Genomic DNA, 12,542 nt, shown 5'->3' with positions numbered 1-12,542 from the left:
TGTCTACATGTGTATATCTATTCTTTGTCACATCTGTGCATCCTACTTTGTTTTAATTTTGACATGAAGGGCATTTTTGTACGACACGTGTGTGTGTATGAATGCAGTGTGACAGAGATGAATGCAGTGCCTCTTTCCTAACTAGGTGATAGTAGCTGGTCCCCATTGAAGGTCAGACCTTCCCCTCCACTGATACACAACATTTAAAGAGTGTGTCTATGTGATTGAGCAGCACTGTGTTTGTCCATGCAGTGTGTGTCTCCAAGAGAACAAGAGGAGAGACAGACAGAGCCTGGACAAGTGATGTTTTTATTTATTTCTCTTTCTTCCCATAAGCGACTTTGTGTATCAGCGGCCCATTTGTATGCATATGTGTGTGCACAAGTCTTTTATGGCCATGTTTGTGCGCATGTATGTCGCTTAGTGTTTGTGATGAAGTGTTTATATGATAAACACAAGGCAAGCTTGAGAGGAATTCTGATCAGGGGCTTTGCAACAGTTGTTATGGAAACAGCATTAAGCAGTTGTGTTAGCCAGTGGAGGTAATATAAGGGCTCTTGAAAGTAACACACAGTAGGGAGTGAAGCAGTTTGGGAATATAATACAAACCACACATTATTTCTCATGGATCACAATAGACTGGTTGAAATTTAATTATATGGCTTAAACAGAGCAAAATGATCCCGTCACTGCTTATCATCTGTCAAATTTTAATTAGGCCGGTCGCAAACAAGTCATTGTTGGTCCAGTTTGTATTGTTTACTTTATCCTAAAGATATAGATCGGAGCTTTTGAAGTTGTGGAAACATTATGAACCATTAAAATCTTATCTGTTCTAGATAGGGCTTTGAACAACCTAATTTTGGAGAAATGGCAGAATCAGACTGAAGCTCTATTTCTTCGTATGAAGTCATTCAAAGAGCCATCTGCAACAGGTAAGATGTTAATTGTCCAATGTCTTTCCACAAAACCCAACTTTCAAAAAAATAAAACTGAATTATCACTTTAAAGTAAAGCTGTCCCAATTTATGCTGAGTGGTTATAGCAGGACCCAAATGCAGGCATGCAGGAGGCAAACTCTCAGTGAAGCCAGACTGTAATGACTCAAACCAAGAAATCCGGAGGCAGCATAACAGGAACAAAGTAAAGAGGCAAAGTGGCAGGTTGCAGGGAGGATAACAAGGGATCTGACAAAGAACTGAGGAAAACCAGGGAGGATATGTAATGAAGAGGATGATTACTGAGTGAAAACAGATGTGCTGATTACTAACGTAATGCAGGTGTACGAGAGAAGCTGGAAACAATGACTATGGAGGACAACTAGTGGTATGACCACAAGAACAGAATATAGAATAATAACTCAACAAAGCAGCCAAAACTCATACACACAAGAAATCCTAACAAAAATCAATAAAAAACAAAACCGAAATAAAAAAATACCCAAACAATAACAAGCACAATTTAGTCTAAACCTGGGTTTCTCACAAAATAATCTTTTGTTTGGAGGCTTGAGAGAACCAAGTACTCTTTCATGATAGTGGTGATTTTAGAGGTCAGTCAGGACAAGGTACATAAACGCGATCAACAACTTTGACAAAGTGTGGTATCAGCATAAAAACTGCCATTGTTATGCCTGATTTACTTAAGGGGTCTTTGAAAGAGAAGCCTATAAAATTAGATGAGAATATGTCAAGTGTATGCTTCATAAAGGTGATTGGATCAGAATAAAAACCACAGAGCAGCCTGAAAAATAATAATAACAATAATAAAGTGAGAAGCGCTGGCAGTTTTAGACAGAGAGGCCATCAACATCAGACACCGACAGGGTTGTTCTGGGAAGGAGAGAACCAGTGGAGGTGCTTATAGGAACAAATTACAGCATCAGCAGACCTCCCCTGGTCCTGATGCTAATGCAGTTCTTTCCCCCACACGCACTCACTCACACACACACACACACACACACACATGTATACGAGACCTGCCATGCTCAAGGAGAGAGGCAGCTATGGATTGTGTAGTTGATAAGGACACTTGAGTTTGTTACCTCCTGTTCTGCCAAAATAAACTGTTCAATGCCAAATGATTTCTGTTGTGAGCCAGAGGCAGCTTTCATTGGAGGCACTTCGAATGGATGTGACAGTTCCAGTTTGAAGACAGCTCTGTTCTCCCCAGATCTCTGTCGGGGTGATGCTCATCATTAGACTTCAAACGTGCACACTCGCACACAAACACACTCATCCACACACATTTATCTATATATAAATATATATATAAGCCTGTGGCCAGACCTCAAGAATGGAATCTCCCTGGGAAAAGCTCCTGGATAAGTCTGTTGCAGTGTAGGCGACACCCCCTCCCTTCAAAAGTCCCTCCCCGCCAAAGGAAATCTCCCTGAGGCCTGTAAATGTGTTTGTATGTGTACGAGTGTGTCTGTCTGCTTTTCTGTACATGCCACCAGTTTCTCAGAGGAAGATGGTCTCAGTGATGCGTGAGTGGGAGGCTGATTTCCCCAACTGCAGCACTCGCTCCAATCTAACTTCCCACTCATGCTCTCTGCTTTGTTAGATATTTCTTAAGTAACTCTCGTACACACACACACACACACGCCCAATGGCAGGAATAGGTGTGTGTTGGAGAAAGTATGTGCGTGCATTCGGTTGGGTCTGTTGTAATGTATTATTACGTAGACTCACACAGACATGAAGAACGTCTGGGTTTCTCGAGAAGATCCCTGGAGGAAGACGCTTTTCCCCTGCCCATGTGTCTGACACGGCCAACACACACACACATGCACAGACTCACACACCTTCTGTCAGAGTATTCCTGAAGGGTCAGTGTGTCGCCAGGCATGCTCACAGTGCTCCATCACTTCTTACCACTGGGACGATAACTGTGACTTCCTGAGGATCGACCTTCACCAGCTCACTTCTGTCACTCTTCACATGGGCATGTGTGTGTGTGCGCGCGCTCTGCCAGGGGAGCAAGCAGCAGTGTGTGTGAAACATTACTTTGTGTGTGTGTGTGTGTGGGTGTGTTTTAGACTGTGTGTCAGGCTGCCTTTTCAGCTGACTCCTCTGTTTCTGGCTTTTTAATGGCTCTTATGGGGCAGGCCTTTAATTGTAAGTCTCTCTCTCTCTTTCTCTCTCTGTCTTAATCCTCCCATCCTTCTGTCTCTCCCGCTCCCTCGTCTCCTCTCTTCTTCTCCTCTCTCCTCCTGCCTCCCTCCGGCTGACAGTCACTAGGGGAGCCCGAGTGCCTGGCCGGAGCAGTGGAAGCCGTATAGGATATTGACTTGCTGCGGAGTGGTTTGGGAGGAGGAGAGGTGGCTGCCTGTCACAGCTAATGAATAGATGCATAAATGAATGAGGCACTCCTTGTGTGCTTGTGTGTGTGTGTTATGGTGCCAAGCCATGTCTAAAAATGTGCCTGTGTGGAGGAATCTGAGCAGCTTTTGGTGCCTCAGACAGTCAGACATTAATTGTGGCCAACTGGATTTTGATCATTATTTTCAAAGCACACCCACACATACATATATAAACACCTCTATAAATTCAAAATGAGCCAGTAGGGGGTTTGGCGGTGAGAATTAAACAGAGGATACTAAAAAAAAACAAAAAAAAAAACAATCCCGTTAAGTGCCAGCACCCTCCAGCTGCTCCGTATTTTCCTCACTCACCCCCCAACTTGAATCTTTTGTCATATCGGTGTCGAGCTGGAGTGCTCTCATGCCAAACTGGGACAAACACACACACGCACACACACACAGAAGGATAACAAAGAAAGGCAGTCTAGAGAGGGGGCAGATGAAGGACTGCTGGAGTGTTGATGTCGTCCTCGCTGTTGCTTTGTGCCACATTTCAAAAGCTGATTGCCTTAAGAGGATAATTTACATTTCATAGTCTTTCACAACAAGGGGGTGAGATGGGAGTCAGAGATAGACAGATAGAGAGTGATGTTTGAAGAAGGAAACCAGAGGTGAGGAAGTTCACTGAGCAAAGAGAAAAGGCGGAGTTGCACGAGTGACAAAAAGCATGAGGTATAAACAAGTTTCTTTTGAATACCGTTCTTTGAGTTTTTCTATGTGCAAGTGTATGGCTGTTTTGTTTTTCCCTGCTCTTGGTAGGATGCACCTGTATGATTTGAGCTTTTTTATTTTTTTATTTTTTTTCTTATTGGATTCATTTGAGTGTGCAAGAAGAAGAAAAAGAAGAAGAGGAAGAAGAAGAAGAGAAGCATGGAGGGGAGAGCCGTGGAGATGAGAGCCGGAGGAATTAAGAATCAAGTTAGGAGCAGGTTTTATCTGATGGGAAACTGTGAAACTGCAGAGTACAAGAAAACTTTTCCTATCAGTGCACTCCCTCAGCCAGTGTATAGGTCTCTTTGTGTGTGTGTATGTATGTGTGTTTATGCAGCACAAGTGTGTGTATTCAGTAGATAGCTTTTCCTCCCCAGTGGAGGGAGACATCCGTGTGTTGCTGAGTGTGATTGGTTGTTGTTCCTGAGGGTCTGTCCTGTGTGTCTGTCTTCTGACTGGCTACTTTGTGACCAGTCAGGTGCCCCAGCCTCACCTTGGCAATCAGATAGTGACACACTCTCTGTGGGCATCAGCAGGTCATCTGGAATTACTTGTTATGTTTTATCTCCCGGTGACACACGCACATGCTATCTGTGATGCACACACACACACGCAAATAAAACTTGACTGTCCTTTCTTTTGTCTCTCTAGGAGATTGCTGCATATCTCATCACCTTTGAGAAACATGATGAGTGGCTGACAACATCGCCAAAAACCAGGTGAGGAGGAAGCGGACGATGATTTTAACACGTGCATGGATGTTTTTTAATCGTTTTTAGACCTTGTCATATTTTCTATATCAGTAACAGACGTTTGCAATTTTTTCATGGGCACAACCCAAATACCTAACTCTGCTGCTCAACCCACAAATGCATTTTCCTAACAAATGTGGCACCGTTTGAGGCAGTGGTGTCAAATCCTTGTCCTCGAGGGCCACTATCCTGCATGTTTTAGTTTCTCTGCTTTGACGCACCTAATTTGAATAAATGAGCGATTAAAAGGCTCCTGCTTAGTTTAACGACCTGCTGAAAAGCAGGGAAATATCTAAAACGTGCTCGTTCTCAAGGACCAGGATTGGACACCACTGATTTAAGGGGAGATAAACTTTCCAGCGGTATAAGATTTATTGTCCAGAAGCAACGTTTCAGCAAATAAATAATCAAACAAACACAAATTTCCTTACTTTTTGTACTATGTTTATTGTCCTTTATTATTTATCCACTGACTGATCCAATGTCACATTATGTTTTAGGAGCCAAAGTGTGTAAACCTCTGAGATAAGCATTTGTTTAAAACTAAAATTCAAATCAAACAAAAGGAGGACAGAAACATGTGGTTTATGGATCGAGAATCAAAGACTGAACATTCCAGCATGTGTTGGAAAAACATTTCTTGCTTTGGAAACTATATGTATCTGTCTGGAAAGGACCTTAGAAGTAGCCATAAAGTTTTTGGACTCCATCCATCCACAGTCAGACCGACTGTGTATTTAAGACCATTGTTACACTCCTAAGGTGTTGTTGTTCAATAAGAAAATGGTCTGTAATGCTTTGTGAGGCCACAAAGAAACCCAGGGTAACTTCTAAGTAATAAGGGGCTGTTCTTACATTAGCTTATGGCTCATTAGTCCACCGTCAGGAGGAAACTAAACAACAAAATTGGCAACACTGCAAGGAGAGGGAGCCACTGTTCTCCAAAGGAAAACTTCTGCTTATCTGCAGCTTGCCAAATATCCCATGGACGGGACTGTAAAATTATTTTAAGGACAGATGAGACTCAAATATAGAACTTTCTGAATGAGAAACTTTATGTTTGGTGAAAAGAAAACATTGCAAAACTATTGAACATGGCGAGTGTGCTATCATAGTATGAGCCTGTTTTATTGCATCTGGGTCAATACAGCACGTATCATTGATGAAACAATTCTGACAGAAAAAAATAAAAATACTAGAGCATCTATCTGATGTGTATTTTCGAAGAAAGTGGATCAGGCAGCAAAACAATGCAAAGAATGGCTATTGAATAAGTTCATATTTTGGACTGGTGGAGTTAAAATTCAGATTTTTATCTAAGAGAAAAAAAATTTTGGAGGGAGCAGAAATCATCCTAGAGCTGAAGATGTTCTGCGCAGAGAAAAGGACTGAAATTCCTTCATGCTGCAGTACAAGACACATCAACAAATACTTGAAATGTTTCTTTGCAGTAACATTTTAAAAGAGGGGTCACGCCAGACATAGAAGGGAAGGACTCATGCTTTGGCCTTTTACAAATATGTCATACTGTGTCATTACCCTCAATGAGTAACCAACTAAGTATTATTTCTTCTTATGTGTTTATTGTTTTCTTTTTCTTCTTCTTCTTACAAAGTTTAGGTGTGAAGATCCAATTATCTTTTTAGATTGGATTTGTAAAGGAAAATCCTAGTTTTCACAAACTTTCAGGCAACATGATTCAAACACAATATTACTGTTTCAGTCAGTGACTCACATGAGTTTCATCTCATTGAGTAAGTGCTTGTGTTTGATTAAAACATGAGTAATGTACGTCAACTGTCTCCTGTCTCCGTCCCGCTAACAGCCTCCTCTACATGTAGAGAACGCTCGAGAACACGATTGGACTGTAAAACACCTAGTCAGCTGGAAATGGAGTATTAATGAATGTAAATGTATTAGGATAAGTGATGTATAATTCAGACATGGGGGTGTGTATGTGGGGGGTGGGGGTTTAAAGGGAGGGGCAGCATGTGTATAAAAGATGGGATGTGAAAAGGGATTCACATGCCAGAACTGAATATTCATTGATCTGAAAGCACCAGAAGTAGCTCCTTTCCTAGAATGGAGAGCGGATAAAGCCAAGAAAGAGAACTGCAAGAAAAGGGAAGAGAGAATAAAAGATTTCGGGAAAAGGGCAAGTTGAATTATTGATGAATCACCTTATTGACATTTACTTTAGTTAATACAGATGTACTCTGGATATATATACTGCTTAAAAAGAGGGAATGAAAAATGAAAAAGACAGAGAAGAAGAAAGTAAAGAAGGACAAAGTAAAAGTAGTGAGTCGGTCACCTTGTGCCCCCATTTGTGATTACTGACACTGTTGAAAGACTGAGGTGATACCTCTGCACTCCTATTGTGCCAGCCTAAGGACTCCTGTCAGGAGCAGCCGGAGGCCACCAGCACGGTTTATGTTGTGGATGGATTTCTCATTGATTGGTTGTGCTGCTGTACAGCCTCAGCCTCCCAGCAGCAGCAGCAGCAGTCATATTGGTATTATTGAGCAGCAGTTAGATATAATCCCATTTACGCATGACACAAGGCACGATTAGAACAGATTACACCTAATCCCATCAGATGGAAAGGAGCTCAGCTAACAGAGCCGGTGACATTTACGTGAATGCATTTTTTTCTTATTTTTTTACACGCATGTGTTTGTATCCATGTGCCTGCACACTTATTCGGGGGCATTATAAAGATAACAATCAATGACTTTCATTTCTCTCATCACTGAACTACCTCATCTGTCCAAAGTAGAGACCGTTACCTCCTCCTCTGCGCTCCTCCCTCTCTCCTCCCTTACTGGACACACTCACACACCCACTCTGCCTCTTTATCTTGCTGTCTTTCTCCCCTCTTCTATCTCCCCCCCGTTTTTTGCCTTCTCTGTTTTTGCTCTGCTACACCGTGGAACGGTTGAAAAGCTTTTTATATCCCACACATCACAGCCTAGTTACAATCAATAGCATTTATGTCTGCTTGAGTCACGGGGTTCGTGAGGGAACACGGTGCACCGGCCACGTGCACAGTTACATACAAGCGTGCGCGTATGTATGCCACCCACACAAAAGCAAGCTCACATTTGATCTCATCCATCTTCTCTGTAACATAATTAGAATCAGCGGCTCTAAGATGACTCACACTGCTCGAGACAGAGACTATACTTGATCGGGGAGCGGGCTGGTGGTGGTGAGGGTCTCCACTCTACCAAGAAACTGGCAGGGCCCCCCCCCCACCCCCCACCAAAAAAATAAAACCATAACAGATTTAAAGTGTCAGAGAAAATCAGCTCAAAGTAAATTCAATTTCACTACACACAGTTCTCTGAGAAACGCCACTATCATCTCAGTCCATATAGATGTGTCGACATCAAATTCCACGAAGAGAGGAGAGGAGAAAGGCAGATCAGGATGGTACCAGATGAAATCAGGAGGTCAGAAGAACTGGAGAGGAGAGCTGAGGGGCCGCAGAAGTAAAAATTAAATGAGGAGATGGCGCGATAAGAGGAATGAGGACTGGAGGTTGATTGAGAGGAGGAGGACAGAGAGAGGAGAGAAGATGAGTGTATATGTTAGTTTATTGATTGTTAACTGGCCTGTCCTCTCTTTCTGTTGTCATGAGATAAGACACAGAAGCATTTTTCTCCCTCGACACACTCACAGAATCACACACACACACACACACACACACGCACACACACCTGTCCCTAATGTTTTAAAGCATCATGATTGATTGCCGAGCAGCAGGTTTGACATTGAGCCCAAAGAAAACTCAGCAGTAGGTCCTGCCATGTCTGATATCACTATCATACCTCTGTCTTTGTTCACGTATGACTCCTGGTGTGTGTCTGTGTGTTTGTGTTTGTGCATGTGTGTTCATCCCGCCAGGTGACTACAGAAAGGGAGCTTAGAGGCCAATGTTCTTGCTGTGCCAGTAAATCACCCTACTAAAATATTAACATGTTGGAGCATGGGGGTATGAATGAGAGGAGAGGGGGAGCATGAGATTCACTGTGTGACTGTGGAAGAGTAACGCTGACGTCACAGTGGTACACAGTGTGCCTGTGTGAGCTGAAGACTTTTTATTTGTCAGTTTGAAATGTAGGCTTTAAAATAAATCCTTTCTGCTGAGTGGTTTCTAATGTTTACCCATTTTATTCTGCACCAGCATGACAGTTTGTTTGCCTGTCTCATAGTCTCTATCCTGTGCCCCATTAGGCCTCAGAATGGCTCTATGATCCTCTACAACCGTAAAAAGGTGAAGTACAGGAAAGATGGCTACTGCTGGAAGAAGAGGAAAGACGGGAAGACCACCCGAGAGGATCATATGAAGCTAAAAGTCCAGGGAGTAGAGGTAAGAGGCTGCAGTGGAAAAACAAGTCGATGATTTGCCGTGTATGGTTTCACTGCCAATCTTGTCCTTAACTTGCTCTCCTCAACTCTGAGAAGACACATACGTGTAGCACAAATGAGAACACGAAACGCTGAATCTACAGGCCAATTTGTGTCCTCCTGAAAGTGAGTGGTGCCCCTCTTTCTTTCCCTCCCTCCATGCTCCAGTCCCTGTCTCACTTCCTCTCTCTTTCTGAAGGATAAGAGCGTGTTTGGCCTGAGGCCAGGAATGATGTCAATGCCTCCTTCAGCAGAACAGAGAGGGGTATCGATCCAGTCTCAAGGCAGCGTCTGTGCATGTGTGTGAGTGTGTGTGTTTGAGTCACATCAGCCAGCTCAGAAATTGATTATTCAGCAGGAATGTTGCAGGAGGTGAGAGGAGTGAGCTTGCATGTGTCAGAAACAGAAAGAATGAGGTGGAGAGGGGAGCAAAGGAGAGGCTCTGATGAGGCACATGGATGTTTACAGGAGATTCTGCGGTTTTTGCATTAAAGGTGAGCAGGAGACAGATCTAAAAAGAGGAATAATTGAGATCAAGTACTCCTCAATCATTCACAATCTCTCACTAACGCTAGTATTCATCTCTTGTGTATTTTCTGGGCACTGCAGCTGTACACAATTCACATACTCAAACAAACAGGCTCACAAAGAAAAGCGTTTCTCTCCCTGGTACTTGGTCAGTAATTGTTTATGTCACTTCTTTCCAGGACCCCTGAAGCGGGCAAGTAAGCAGGGTGTAGAGCAGGGGATGGGAATGAGGGAACAAGCAGAGCGGGGAGATGAGCAGAGAGAAAGAGAAGGAGGGTAGGGAGAGGCAGGAAGCATTAGAGAAAAAAAAAAAACATAACCCTGGATGGAGAGCCTCCTCATATCGAATGGAAATGTATGGAAATGCACTTTGCCTTTGGCAAAACACACTTTAGATAGAGAGCGGGCTACTTCTGAGAAGAGAAAAAACAGTGACAACATATCACAGCGCACAAGTGTGAAGGAGAAGGAAAACAGAACAAGCTATAAGTGTAAATTGCTTTCTGCTTGATTGTGAAGTACTTAGGTTTGTGGTAATTTTGTCTTTAAAAACGGCAGCTTCATTTGTTTTTGTGAATGTGTGTGAGTGTGTCTGCGAGTGGGGGTGGTGGTGTATGACTTGATTTTACTTCAAATGTGGCAGTGGTGACCTTGATAAAAAGTTTCCCTGCCATCACTTCGTCCTTCATCTGGTAAACACCACAACACTTTTCTCAGTAAGGGTTATAACCTTTTTTAAGCGTGAGGAAGGATTTTTTTACCTCACAAAATGCTAAAAGATTTTTAAAAAAGAAATATTCTTAAAATTTGCAATTCAGAAACACTTCCTTTTGTACTTGAACAACTATTGCAATAGCAAAAGTACTTAGTTCAATATTTTAATCCGCATTAAATATTACAGACAGTCTGAAGTCGTTCAAAGTAATACATCACTGATTATTAAAACATATTTGGGGGTTTTTCACAAACATACACATCATTTTGTTTCAGTATAATTACCCTCCAGTGGATGAACTTCCCATTAGCCCTCCAGTGTCTTAATTTTGTCCTCACTGATGCTCCACTTTAACTCTGCATTCCCCATGAGTTTTCCTCATGGTTTTTGCCTGCTTCACTGTTACGGATCTCTCCTAAAGTGTGTGACGACTTTGTAACTTTTTGTGAATTCACAATAGGCTGGGCCCTTTCTTGCAGAGGCAGTGAATTTCACAGTCTGTTGTGCTGTTATTGTCCACATCAGATTGATGGTATTTTAGAAAAGACATTAGGGAGAGGGAAAAAAAACACATACAGCATGTTTGCAATTTACTTTCAGCACCACAATCAATACAACCTAAGTGGGTATAACCTAAGTTCTCCTCTCCTGTTCTCTCCTTCACTGTCCTCTCCTACTCCTCCTCTCCTTTTGCAATTTTTTTGTCTTGCTCCCTCCCGTTTTTTTTTTTTTTTTTCTTTTCTTGTTAACCATCTCCTCTCCTCTCCTGTCCTCTCCTCTCCTCTCTCCAGTGTCTGTATGGCTGCTACGTCCACTCCTCCATCATCCCCACCTTCCATCGTAGATGCTATTGGCTGCTGCAGGTAAGCTCACCGCCCTTTCCCACCTTACCGCTCTCTCTCTCTCTCTTTCTCTCTCTCTCTCTCTCTCTCACACACACACACACACACATTTAAACACAAACAAATCAGGATATTGTCTGAAGTTATATGCTTTGACAGCTCTTCATTTGGAGCTTTTTCCCCCTCATACGCCGTGTGGTCACGTGTAGCGTTATTTTCAACTTACATATAGTTTTCACCTGTTAGATTTTCAGACAGTTAAGCCATAAACTCGCAATAAAAGTCCCCCTCTTCTAAATTAATGAGGCAAATTCCCACTGCTGAGAATACATACACAAGATTGCGCTGATAATAAAACTTAATGTTGTTTGCATTCCTGGTGTCCTACCTACACATATATACCACTGTGGAATATATTACAGAGATATAGGTTCCACAAAACGCCACACTATGCAGGGTGGTAAAAATAATTTCACAGGAGGTGACTGTAACTTCCTGAGAACAGTGTGTTACCTAACCCTGACTCTCACTACTTGGATCAAGGACTCGGGTGCTTCTCTCCATGTGGTCTTTTTCGAAGAAAATGTCCTCGAGCTATGAAAAACACACCGAACATATGCTCTCCCTCACACACACGCACACACACTTAAACACAGGTGTCCCCTGTGTAAAAAGGCATGTTGCTTTTCAGAAAGATGTTGGACTCGCTCTTATGCTCACGTGAGGGACGCCAGAGAGCAGCAGTCCTGTGCACGCTCTCACACACACACACATACTCACACACACTCACGTGCAGGTCTTTCCTTCTGTTTGCCATGCGTGGAATGACCGCCAGGCCCCCATCATCCTCACATGACTTTTGCAGGATGAATCTTGGACATGTCTGCATACGTTTAAATTGCCTCACTCTTCATTTCCTTATGTTCGTCATGTAAAAAGAAAAAAGTGCATTTAAAATATGAACATGCGAACACATTTATGTGGCTGTCACCAAGACTTTTTTTGGCGTAATTTGTCACGTAAAAATCACAAGGAAATTCCATCTATCTCTGTAAATTGAAATTTTATGCCCATGCCCAATATATTTTCTTTACCAGCATGCCCCACTAGTTAGAATCTTGCAGCCTGGAAATGGAAAGGGAAATTTGACTTGCTTTATCTGTAATGTGCCATTTTCTGCTCTTTGCACAGATATCAAAACACATCAGTGAATATGA

General features: G+C 42.6%; 1 protein-coding gene across 4 annotated transcripts in view; it reads left to right on the top strand.

The window, feature by feature from the left end:
* Nucleotides 1-12,542, top strand: part of LOC108239846 (calmodulin-binding transcription activator 1) — a 61,092-nt gene that overhangs the window by 24,040 nt on the left and 24,510 nt on the right. For all 4 annotated transcript variants that reach the window (XM_017422811.2, XM_017422814.2, XM_017422810.2 and 1 more), the window contains exons 4-6: nt 4,727-4,794; nt 9,067-9,202; nt 11,275-11,346. In XM_017422811.2, coding sequence (XP_017278300.1) covers nt 4,727-4,794; nt 9,067-9,202; nt 11,275-11,346 — 276 coding nt within the window. The remainder of the gene's footprint in view (nt 1-4,726; nt 4,795-9,066; nt 9,203-11,274; nt 11,347-12,542) is intronic.

Source organism: Kryptolebias marmoratus, linkage group LG4, assembly GCF_001649575.2.
Source record: "Kryptolebias marmoratus isolate JLee-2015 linkage group LG4, ASM164957v2, whole genome shotgun sequence".
Lineage (NCBI taxonomy): Eukaryota > Metazoa > Chordata > Actinopteri > Cyprinodontiformes > Rivulidae > Kryptolebias > Kryptolebias marmoratus.
Note: the sequence above shows the minus strand (reverse complement) of the source record. Positions and strands in the feature narration are given on the sequence as shown.